Consider the following 12,723-nt stretch of genomic DNA (forward strand, 5'->3'; position numbering starts at 1 on the left):
GCCCCAACCCTAAATGGGATTTGAACTCACAATTCTTGCTAAAGCAATATCCGTTCTTACCAATTCAACCAAAAATGGGAAAAGAAGAAAATAGTCAATGAATTTTTATTGCAACTTTTTTAAATGAAATTGCATTTTGAAAGTCCCCCAAAACAGCATTTGATGTTAATTCATTTGCAATAAAATTTCTCACAAATCACCCTGAAAGTGCTTCCCGCATTGAATGCCAAAAATTATTACCCAAAGAATTTAAGTGGAATTTTGTTGTGGCGATAAACACCCCCGCAAATAGCAAAGCTGAAAACATAATTTACCTTAAAATATTGGGATGGTGAACACATTCCAGCGTTGTTACTTCACGAGAGAGCATGCGGAGTGCACGAGCATCCAATCGTGTTCTGTCCACCACTTTTATGGCTACACTATCTGCAAAAGCCAAGAGGAACAAAATAAAGTTCATCAATGTACATATAAACTTAATGTGCAAAAACCCCCATTTTAGCAACAATATTTCGACTGTATGCAACGTGAAAACACAGCGCAAGGTAAAATTTAAGTCTTTCTCAATTTGAATTTAATCCCTCGGAAATGCTACAAACATCAAATTCTTCCATCTTCGCTGTATACCATTCTGACACACGTGCAGAAAATTAATTTTCACCTGAGCATCTCGGTAAATATTGGGCAAAGACTGTGTGTAAAACATACAAGTGAGAAAATGAGAAAATCTCACAATTTCCACATAACATAAATCTCACAGATATTGGGAGAAGTTTCTTCTTTTTTTTTGGCTTCGCGCACCACCTGGATTCTATTGTGGAGATTTTCTTCAATTTTTCAAAATGTTGATGGTGATGGTTCAATGAGCAAAATAAACTCTCTATATAGGTCTTCCTACTCACGCAGGAGTTCACCGTATGCTATATACGCAAGATATTTAAATCACGCGGTTATTCCTCTTTTTTGCCAAAGGGGTTTATCAGAAAAAAAATTGGATTCCTGTTCTCTCTGTAAATGGAACAGTCGAACAGATGAAAAGCAGTGAAAATGGAAAAAATATCTGAACTTTAGATAGTAGGTGATACGAATAAGGCCGCCTTAAATATCACAATGTAATGATTTAATAAAATAAATAAGGAATATCTTGATTATTTCTAGTTTGATTTATTTTTCAATTGAAAAATAAAACGTTTAATCGGTTCTTAAGGTCTTAAAGAGTTAAGCTAACAATCCAATATGAATTTTTCCAGGATGTAATAAAAGCTTAATGGACTTTTTTCATAAACCCCAATTAGAGAAATCATTTTATTCGAGCAAACTGAATATGTATTTACCAAACGTATAAAATTTAATTAAACGAGTAAAACTATTTTGATTTTAATTTTTTCCCTTTTATTAAATTTTCTCTATATAGCTTTGCTGCGCAAAATAAAATCTAGAAGCTTTTAAATTAAATCTCAAAGTTGGAAAGACACTTTACTTAATCCAGATTAAATTGTGTCAGTTGCATTAACTTTTTTGAACAACCCCCTGGCACTTTCGGGGGTGGTATCCTCCACTCTATCTTCATCAGCTTTGCAAAAAAGGTTTCATTTAAATTCAAGTCAGCAAAAATACTCGAGTAAAACGCAGAATATTTTTTGGGAGGAAACAACAAAAAAACCGAAGTAATTCTTCTCCCGGAGGGGTGAAAAATAAAAGCTAAGGAATTGCCTTTGAGTGAGGCGCAAAAAAGAATCTGAAAACAAACAATGAAGGAGGGGCCTAATAAAGTGACTGAAGGATCTCACATGGGAGCGATTGTGTTGGAGAGGCAGAGAGAGAGAAATTTGGTAAATAAATACAGGAAGCTATTTGCATTGAAATTTGCAAGAATGACTTGAAGATGGAAGATGATAGCGGATTTCTTGGAAAAGGGTATAAATTTATTCCTAGGAATTTACCGCTCGCAACTTTGTGAATCAATTCATGTGTGTGTGTGTGTGTGGAAAGCTCGATGGAAAATCCTTCTAGAGGGTTCCTATATACAAAATCCTCAAGTCAACAGTAAGCGGATACCCACTGGTGGTATCATGGAAAATTCCACAGGCATCGTCCCATAAATTCCATCGAGTGGAATAATTATATTCCTCAAAGTGCAAACAAACCCAGAAAAAAATGGAAGGATGAAAATTGTTGATAACATGTTAAAAAAAATCTCACCTCTCGTCAACTGATGGACAGCTAATTTAACTTTAGAAAAATTGCCACGTCCAATATCCTTGCAGAATTTGTACATTCCAATCCTTCTCCCCAGTGCCACCTGCAAGGAGAAAAAAAATAATTGTAAAAATTGCACTGTTTCCGGTGGCATTTTTCCACCTTTTTGCGCATATATGCACCTCGTATCTGGCTCAACAGTGGACTCTCCTCCACCACTATTCACCCAACCCCCTTCCCTCCTCCCAATTTGGGGTGCAACATGGAATTTTTTCCACCTTTCCTCCCATCATGCAATTGGCACGAAACGGAAAACATTTTAGTTTAGGCCACCAGGACGAGCACGAACGAACGGGTAGAAAATGAACAAATTAGTCGGAAAAGGAGTGAAAAATTCCAATAAGCTTCCGTGCACTTAATAAGTTCCGGACATATGGTTCTAATTTTTATTGTAAACGGCCAAACAAGTGCGGGGAAAATTCATTGGATTATTTAAATACAAGGATGGATGTGAGCTTTTTGTTGCTTTTTGTGCTCTATATTAAAAAAAAATCCCAGACACATCACCAAGTTAATCAGTGAAGTAGGGACAAAAAGAGCACGATTTTCCTGAAATTCCATGACTAAGAGGCAGCACGCAATGCTTAAGGGTATAGGGTAAATTGAATTTTGGTTCCAATTGGGAGAAAATCGAATCACTCGAAGAGGCAGAGATGATTTTATGCCAATTTATTGAGTTTGACTTGAGATTTACTTCAGATTTCTGTAAGTTTAGACTGATGAAAGCTTTAACTTGAGGTTTTATTTATTGCCTTAAAACCTTTAAAAGTCATTGAATATTCTTTTTTTGCTATTTAGCGATTTATTAGTTTTTGGTAAAGGAAAAATCATAAAATTCAACTTATAAGACCCTAAAAAATAAATTATAAATTATGTAAACTCTTCACTATAATCTTGCTTTATAAGGCAAAGAGACTTTTCTTTCTTAAACTCAATAAAAGTAGAAAGGACAGATTTATAAAAAAAAAGGTCGCATTTACACCACTTACCCCTAATTTCCTCAAATTTTCCTTGAAATTCAAGACAAATAAACATGCCGAAAGATTTCATCTTAACTCAATTTCCCTTTTAGACCCTTCTTAAAAAATTCTTGAGATAGTTTATGATGAATTAAATTCCAATTTGGGATTACTTCCAAAATACCCCCAGAACGCCACCCCCAATCAATCTTCCACGTCCGGGTTAAGTGAAGCAGCAAAGAAAGGATTTTTAATGTAATTCGAGCGAGGTACTTTAAAACCCATTTCGATCGAAATCATCCACCTCCCCTTTGGCACACACACACCCCCTTGTGAGACGCGGGAAAGCTTTTCTATGGGCAATGGGGATTAATGGAATATTAGTCCTTTTTCAGGGTTACATAGCAACTTCTAAAGAGGTAAATGGTTGGTTGGGTGTGTGGGGGGCTGACATGAGTAATTCGCGATGCATCGAAATTTAATGGTTGCGCACGTCATGGGTTCGTGCCAAAGGAATATCAAATCAAGGAAAGTGTTCACAACTTTCCCGACAAAATACCCCAAGATATGGGGGCTTCGTCATAGGGCGTCAGGGGTATGTCCGTCCAGATGGTGTGGTTCAAAGTTTGTGGTCAAGGACGGCTATTGATTGCTCGGCGGAATATTCCTCATTTGTACCCATTTTTACCATTCCGCCTCCCTAATAAAAATAGAGAGGTTTCCCACCCCCAAAGCTCGCCCCAATGTGGACGAAACCAATTTCTCACTCACTCCGATTTTATTATATTTTCCCAAGAACCTTTCATGTTGTGGATTCTCTTTTTTTTCCATTTTCACTTAGACATTCCAATGCATGTATTTTCTTGCCATGGAATGCCATTGCCCCTCCCACTAAACCATAAATAGATAGTGAAGAGGAGATGGTGAAAAAGAAAACCCATGGTCATCATGAAGTTCCATATATTCCCTAACTATCCCTTTACACATGCTCTTGAACTTTCTCACCCTCTGGATGGGAGTGAAGAAAAAAATTCTTCGCCTCTAATTCCAAATCTTCCCCTCCCGAAGACTGTGTGTGGCAGTGAAAAGCATTACCACTACATGTTCGGGGAAAAAAAGTCTGATGGATGATCCAGAAAAAAGTTTCACTTCTTTTTCCATCGTAGCCACGGGGGAAAAAGCAAGGGGGAGGCACTTCGGAAAATTTGATGAGACTTTTCCCAACACTCAACATTCACATAAATCCCATCAGGAAGATGTTCTTGAGCAATTCCCGAGGATGCTTTATGTTTTTTAGGAGGAAAATTCACCATCAAGATTCTTTTTGTAAAGTGGGAAACTTTCTTTCCCACCATTTCCCATTTCAATCACAGCGAGAATGATTTTGTGTGGTTTTGACTTTGAAGAGCAAAAACTAGACTTTATGATCGTGTAAAGTTAGAGGCTTGTTTTAAAATTGCTCGGAAATTGAACAGAATATTCGAGGACATTTATATGAAATTCAAGGAATCAAAAAGGAAAAGGGAAGTATTGCGCTTGAATTTTTTCATGATTTTTTTCTTCAAGTTTTTTAATAAATCAATAAAATTACTTATTTCAGAAAATTTTCTCTGAGGAAAATCAAAGATATAAAAAAATAAATATTCAACAAGGAAATGTAAATATTGGGCCTTATTCAGCGACCAAGAAACCCTTGAAATTCGCTTGAAATCTTGAAATTTCAGTACAAAATTCAAAGATTTCAAGGGTTTCTTTGTCGCTGAATTAAGCCCATTGTGCTTAAAAATTCGTAAGCTCATTTGTTGTAAGAAACTGATTGAAAACCTCAAAATTTTCTTATTGATTTTTAATAGGGGCTGATGCTATTAAAAATATTTTTTTTTCTTTTCTTTTCAACTTTAAAGTATTATAGGATTTTGACAATTGATGTTTTTAAATCATTTTATTGTCGTACCATAAAAGAAAATGATTTGTTATTCCAAATAACAGTCAGAATGATCTCTAAAGGGCCCTGAAAAAGTAATTTTCCTTTAAATATAAGATTAAAGAAAGAAACAGTCAAATTTTTTAAAAGATTTTCCATAGAATACGAAATATATTCTAAGTGACAAATTGTAAGAAAAGAAAAGATTTTTAACAGAATCGACCCGTTTAATTTGTACATTTAAAAAGAAAGAATCAAAAGAAAATTTCACAAATTTCTAAAACTATTAAAGACCTTAAATTGTGAATTTCCCTAAATCAGTGAACACTTCAATGTGAAAATGAGAAGCTTCATGTCGCAGTGCGCAAATGATTTCACTTGAATTCCTTCGAGAACCATGCATTGTGCATAAAATTAAAGCAGAAGGAATATCATTAAGGCGAAACTTTATGAAGTGCACTTCATTATAGCATGCAAATCTCACAGTATTGCATTTTAATCTTCCGAAACTAATTTTTGCTTTAATCCCTTGAAAATTCCCATTGCATTTACCCACCCCCTCCCCTCCTCACCCCGCCGTACCGCCGAAAAACATACTACAGCCTCTGCTTTTCATAGTTGAAGCAATATTGAGAATTAATCTCTTGGGTACATGGGAATATTTCTAGCTGGGAGGTTTATTCAGCTAAAATAACTTAATATTGGATACTGTAATGGATGAGATGAGACGGAGGGTATGGGGTGATAGCTGTGAGAGGAAATGAATGGAGATGAATATTTTAAGAGGGCACCAATATTTGATGGGAAAATTTTTACGTGGAGTTTTGGTATGGCGGACATCTATTTACTGCCACAGATGGGGTTTTTATGCCCCCAAAGAAAATTCCCCTCGGGAAAATCAGTCGAGTTATAAATGATGGAGGTAACGGGAGGCCATCGCCGAAGAAGCCATAATTTTTTCTTATATGACATTGCTAAGATGAGAGGTGTCACATCGTATTTATGTTAGTACGACATCCAACAGAGGAATGAAATTACTTCCCTGTAATCTGTCTTCCCGTTCTTGCAACCGCACCCGTCGAATAACCCACCCCTATAGTCCACTACCCACCTTGAATATCTATATTAGTTTCTACATTTTGCTACATTATTTAATAAAAAGTTTTGCAACACCAAACCAGACCCCTTCGTGCGCCTTCATTTCGTTTTCAGGAGGAAATAAATGAGAAAACTTCGATGGAGGCATACAAACGAAGAGAGCACAAGTGCTAAAAATTTTATCATAGCCAAGGAATAACGTGAAGATTTGGATGGAAACGGAAAAATAGGTCAAATGTTTCCTTTTATGCCATTTCCCCACGATCATGACAAGGAGAGATGTGCCGCGCTGTTGAATTTTTCCCCCCAAAAACCTTCATTGAAAGCAAGAAAAAAACCTCCTCCCCCCCAGTGAGCCTCTCAATTCCCCAAAGCTTGCATATTTTAAAAGAAAAATGTACTTATTCTTAACCTTAATTTATCTCCTCTGGAGCAACCCTTTTTTCCTCATCTGAAAAAAAGATACAACCATCCTTTGCCATATAAAGTTGCTTTTATCGCTTAGCAATTTCACAGCATCTAAACTTCATTGTTATTTTCATAGTATGAAGCAACATTGGAACGTCTCCATTCTTTTATCCTTTGATGTCGATATACCCGAAAAGCAATAAAGAAATTTTAAGATGTTGGCCTATTTTGAAAATCTATTACCAAGGATATTATCTCTCTTATTTATTACCTCAGATAAAGACAGGTGAAATGAAGGGTTTTAGCAATAATTTTTACAATTGCATGCGTCCCAGGAAAATATTCTTCCATTACTAGCTACAGATAAAGCCTTAAAGATATTTTTGGCTCATAAATTACAACCGTTACAACCTAAACATGAAAGAAGTAAGTAAATTCGTAAAGTAAGTTGCATTGCTGAATCTCTTTCATAAATAAATTACTCGTCTTTTGGTTCAACAACTTAAGGCTAAGAGATGACTAACTTTTAATTATCTTGAACTAATAAAATCCAACTAATCAATACAAGAAGTCAAGTTGAAATAATCCTTAACTACTTATTGACTTTCCCTTCTCTAAAGTTTCATTTCCACTTTAAACTCTTCAACATTTTCTGCACAAGACACCTTTCGGCAAATAAAGTGGCGGTAGATAGTAAAGTTGAAAATCTACTTAAAACTTCTGAAGAATCAATCTCATTCAGGTGGGAATTTGCTGTGGGAACTTTTATACATAATAAACTTGGGTTATCCCCATTGAGACATCCTCACTGAGATTTTGAGATGAAATCAAGGGATAACGTTAACAGAGAAGAAAATTAACTAATAAAAGATATATCTTTTCTTACCTCTTCTGCGAATCTCGGTTCATTTTGGAGTGCTTGAGTGAGTCGCTGATATGGTGGCGTAGAGAGAGGTGGAACTATGACGGGCAGTTCAGTCTCCAGGGCGATTGTTTCCGTACGGACAGTCACAGGGAGTTCAACTACCTTCGAATGTTATGTCTATGCAGAATAGGCCATTTCCGTGCAATTTGTACGATGCTATCTGATGCCACCTTCTGGTACAATTTCACCACTGAAAGACCCACATTGTCGATACTTTTGCTCTTCCTGCTGCCCCAGAAAGGAAGCGTACGGACATGGAGAAAAGGAGAAAGAGAAAAAACAAAGAATGTAGTTTAGGAAGCTATCATCAAATTCACGCTGTGACAATGGGTCTTCATTAAATGTGGAAGTTTCTCTGTTCTCTCTGTGCCAATGAAATTGCCAAAGGAAATGTTCCAGTTCTTTTTAATTGGATCTTTCAAATTAAGTATCTGCGTAGCATTTTTTCTTCTAAATTTAATTTATTTCGATCTATGCGGTCATGTTTCAGTTAGATAAAATAAAACAATAAAGACGCCATTTCCACAAATTTTCCAACAAATTGCAGGAAAAGTAGAGACTTTAGATTCGACCCCATGAGTGACCTATGTTATGTGCACGATGTATAAAATATTAAATTACAATTGAGAAACAAAACAGATGCCACATGGATAAATTTCTCAACCATTTTCTCTCTCTCTGCTACAATAATTCCAAAACAAAAAGGGTTTTAGTAAGCAAGATGAATGTTGTGAGTGTAAATAAATCCTTAGCATATTGCACAGCTTTCGGATTTCCGGTAAATTAAAGTGTAATGAGAACCATCCTATAATGGGGTAGATTTGTACACGAAAATTAAATGGAATTTCCTCGAATATGTCCCCCCGTACCCTTGGTCACATGAATGATTAATGAGGGGTGGTTGCCCGCTGCCTTATCCACTCTAAGTGCGCCCCATTGTGCGAATTGCTATTGTCACCCTACCTCCTCCTAACCCCACCCCCCTCCTACACCCACAATGCACAAGTTTCCTTACTGAATTCCATGTAAGATTAAATTCAAGTCATTCTCTGAGGTGAAAGTACACACACACACCAAAGTTCCCGAATAATAGCTTCGAAGTACAAAGAAGTTTTCTTTCACAACTCCTTTTACTCCTCGTATGGACCGCACTTTCTTGCACAGAATTGAGCTTTGTACGTTACATAAAAAAATCAAACTGCGGGGGCGGTTTGATCGTTTTTGATTTATTTTCAACGAAGAAAAAAATCATTTCGAAATTTGCTCCAAAAAACGCTGAAAGGTTATTCTAATTAGAATTTCATTCCCCTTTATATTTTGACGGTGAAAAAATAATTCCACCCTCCCCAATTGTGTCCCATTGAAATCATTTAGATGTTATTTTGATACGCCATCATTTGTGGAGGGATGGAATGAGGTTGAGAAAATTGATATTCTGCGGGGTTTCTTTGGTGGAAATGACGTGGTATCAATGCCATTCAGGTTTTCCTTAAAAAAATCTTTCTTCCACCCCCTCAGGATTTTTTTCCTCAAACTTCACCACATAATACAAAAGTTAATGTCGCGCCATACTAATATTAATCGTCTAACAACTCAATTTTCATTAAACAGTTGCTGGTAATTCAATTCAACCGATATGGCGAGGAGCGAATGAAAAATAATGAGATTCCTCCCTATATATAATTTTCCATTCAACCCCCAACTCCCCCCCTCCGAAGTCACCCCATGTGGTTTCGTCTGGCATGGCGAGCTTTAGCGCGATAAAGCATTGTTTCACTGAAGGTCAGCAAATAAAGTCAAAGAAGTGGCCACAAATTCCACATTGTGGGGGTGAAAAGCTCGCATTGCGGAGCACATAAGGCCCCCAAATTAACTTGAAAATGCATTATTCATTAAAAGCAGCGCGCGAGGAGAAACATTTTGTACACACAATATACTCCAGCTGACTTCTTTCATTTCCAACACACGCGGGGCACCAGCACTGACGGATCCCCCCTAACAAGTTAAGCTTTCGCGGGTGTTGGGGAAGGGGTTTTTCGCCGGAACGCGATGCCAAAATGGAATTAAGCTTTTGAATTATTTTCACCGTTTCTCATGGGGTTGGGGGTGGAAAAAAAGTACGCGGGGATGGAAAATAAAGCGGGAATTTCTATTCAATGTGCTATGACACCGGATGATTCCTAAATATAACACTCTTTCACGTCCATCCGCGATGCCTTTTTATTCTCACAACTGCTGAGTTGTGAAAGTTTTGTATTCTAGAGTCAAGATGGAATTTTTGAAGGTATTTTTGTTAAACATTTAATTCTCTGTACAAGTTAATAAAATTAACGGAAAAAGTAGAAGAATTTTTCGTATTATAAGTTTCTTTTAAAGAAGTTTTACCGGTTTCAATGGGGAGAAAATGGGTAAAGTGAGAGCTTTTTTTCAAAAAAGAAAATTAAGAAAAATGATCGCCCAAAGATTCTTTCCCACTAAAATTAACTGAAAAATGCCAAGAATGACGTCATTCTTTGCAATTTTTGGCAAATCTTATCCGGGTTTTCCTAGGTGATTTTGCTGATTTCTTATTCATCATGCTTGTAACTAAATTTTGTTTTTAAATTATTGTAGAGGATTGTCAAAGACTCAAGTAATGTTTAATCATTTTCTGGAAAAGCGCTGTGAAATATACAAATTTTCCCGGAAAAGATCTACGAATTTTATTTCTTAATTTATAGCCGTTCCAGAATATTTCTTTTAGTGATTAAATCAATGCTATATCAATACCTATAATATTTTGTATTAAAATCAATTTCCAAAAACCCATAGAAGATGGAAAATTCGCGAATTTTTCCGAACGCTCACTTTTAACTCGCCCTTTATCAACAACTCTGTTCTCAATTATGACCAACAGGCACAATAAACTCCGAGGATTGCCCATAACTTTTTTATTTTGATGTAATTGGCATCTTTATTGCACGGACAGTTTTGGTTATGTTGCCCATTTTACGAATTTCCACATTTTTCACCTCCAATTTTATTACCTCCCCCCACTATTCATAGTTTTCCATCAGGATTTATTTCCCGAGACTATACGTGTGACCAACTCAAATAAACCCTCTTATGACCATCCGTTTTGTAGTACATCTAACTTTTAATACACAAAATTCTACGTTCATCAACACTTGGATTGGGGGCGGGAAAGTTATATGGTGTGGGTGAGCCGGGTCATTGCTATGTGTTAAAGAACATTATCGGGAATTTACTCCCAGCTACTGAATTCATATTTCATTGGTATCATAAGTATGGCGATGAAAAATGATTGCAGAAGTTTACTGAAAATGGAAAATCTTCTATGATACGGAGAGTTTGATAATAAATTACTAAATCATTCGCATTAGATAATACATCGTCATACACTCAATGCTCTATTTATTATTTTGCTATAGAAAATTTATTATGTTTTCAGCACATAATTTGCTTCAACAAATAAATTTTATATTTAAGGAGTTTCATGATAGATATTCTCCCATTATATAGAAAGCTCTCGAAAGACATATAAAATATATTCTTTCTGTTATTGTGCACAAAATTGAGTCTTTCGTGTTTCATTCTCTTTTCAAGTGCAATTCACATTTTTTGAAATAAATTTTCATGAGAAAAATTTTCTTTTTAGCAATTTACGAAAATGGAATGAAATTCACATTTGAAAGTTACGCTTTTTCGCTATTAAAACACAATATGAGCTAAGGGGGGAGTGTCAGAGGGAGGGTTGAATAAAAAATACGAATATGTGAAGTTTCTAAAATGGAATTTTCTCACACACAGAGTTATACACCACAGACTTGGGTACAATAGAAACAGCCTCGGGGTGGGATTTGTAAGGACGGGGGTGGACACAAAAAAGTGGAGAAAAATCTCATTTTGTTAATAAATTTCATTTTCTTCCCACCCAGCTGTGGAAACCCTCGCATGAATGGCCAAGTTCATAAAAAATTTTGTTTGCAGAGCAAGAAATTTTTTGGTGTACGATGATAAAGTGGTATTTGAATTGTAATTTCACTTCAACACGACAGCAATCGCATAATTTGCCCACACAGACTGAACACGGGGCTACAAGGTGGGTGGGTTCAGGGTGAATTGGATTGTATTTGGAGCTTAAAGCTCAAATAGCTTAAACTGAAGGGTTGGTTTCGTTAACCATTCCATTTTTATCAATTGAAATTGCATACGGTAAATGGAATTTTTATGCTTATGTGCTTTCTTCAGTGGGAAAATTGTTCTTTTGAATTGTTAAAAGTTCAAAAGGATAACTTTAAAAAGCTTTTCAAGACAATATACATATGGATAAGCTTTTATTAAATTAAATTTGAACTCAGTCGTTAAAATTTAAAATCTTTAAGCGAAAATTTTTGAGGAAAATCATGTAAAACTTCAGCTTTAAGCCTCAATCCATTATTTGTATGAGCATAAGCATGCTTCTATGCTCTTTTTCGTGGAAATTCACGTGAGTGTTTATGGGTAAAATATGAGTCTTTCATGGAATCACCGTGAATTTATTCACTCGTTTCTTTTTTTCCCTGCTAGGTAAACTTTTTGTACATTGCGTCTCATGTCCCCAAATGAAGGACGTGTCTCGTAGTATTATTATTGTGCAAACATGAAGGTTTATATTGCTTGGGTAAGTTCCCCGATAAGTTCTCTCTATTGATTTTGGCGGGAAGAATGTCAATGTTCGTGAATTCCTCTCACCCTCTTCATACCGTGTAACAAAACACAAATTGTTGCCATGTGCCTTTATTGTGGTGTATATGGGGTGCCTGGTGTGCCTTTATACGTAGAAGGAGACAAAACGGAAGAGTATGGTTTGAGATGGAGCGAAAGCTTCTATTTTATAGCTCTGTGTGAGAAAGTCCCTGAAGAAGGAAGAAGGAAAAAAAAAGCTCCAAAGGCGGGAAAGTGGGTGCAACATGAAAATGTTGTGTGGGGGTGCGCGAAAAGTGTGAGAGACGATTTATACTGTTTGGGATTATGTTCCATTTACATGTTTCACTGTTGATTGTGTTGCCTCTAACTCAAAATTCCTTGTACCAACATTTCCTCTTGCTATGTAACAATGTCTCCCACCCAAACCACTTGACTGCTAATCGCCATGGAGGAGCAATGGG

The 12,723-nt window shown here is 36.2% G+C and overlaps 2 protein-coding genes across 3 annotated transcripts in view; one reads left to right on the forward strand and one right to left on the reverse strand.

The window, feature by feature from the left end:
* LOC129790857 (uncharacterized) overlaps positions 1–12,723 on the forward strand; it is a 679,906-nt gene that overhangs the window by 251,348 nt on the left and 415,835 nt on the right. The window lies entirely within an intron of this gene.
* Positions 1–12,723, reverse strand: part of LOC129790878 (serine/threonine-protein kinase NIM1) — a 29,942-nt gene that overhangs the window by 6,439 nt on the left and 10,780 nt on the right. The window contains exons 2-4 of one of the 2 annotated variants that reach the window (XM_055828700.1): positions 7,535–7,798; positions 2,203–2,302; positions 315–426 (exon numbers count right to left, since the gene is read on the reverse strand). In XM_055828700.1, coding sequence (XP_055684675.1) covers positions 315–426; positions 2,203–2,278 — 188 coding nt within the window. In that variant the 5' untranslated portion in view covers positions 2,279–2,302; positions 7,535–7,798. Of the gene's footprint in view, positions 1–314; positions 427–2,202; positions 2,303–7,534; positions 7,802–12,723 lie in introns of both variants that reach the window. The other variant, XM_055828701.1, reaches the window with a different exon arrangement.

This window comes from Lutzomyia longipalpis, chromosome 2, assembly GCF_024334085.1.
Source record: "Lutzomyia longipalpis isolate SR_M1_2022 chromosome 2, ASM2433408v1".
In the NCBI taxonomy this organism is placed as follows: Eukaryota; Metazoa; Arthropoda; class Insecta; order Diptera; family Psychodidae; genus Lutzomyia; species Lutzomyia longipalpis.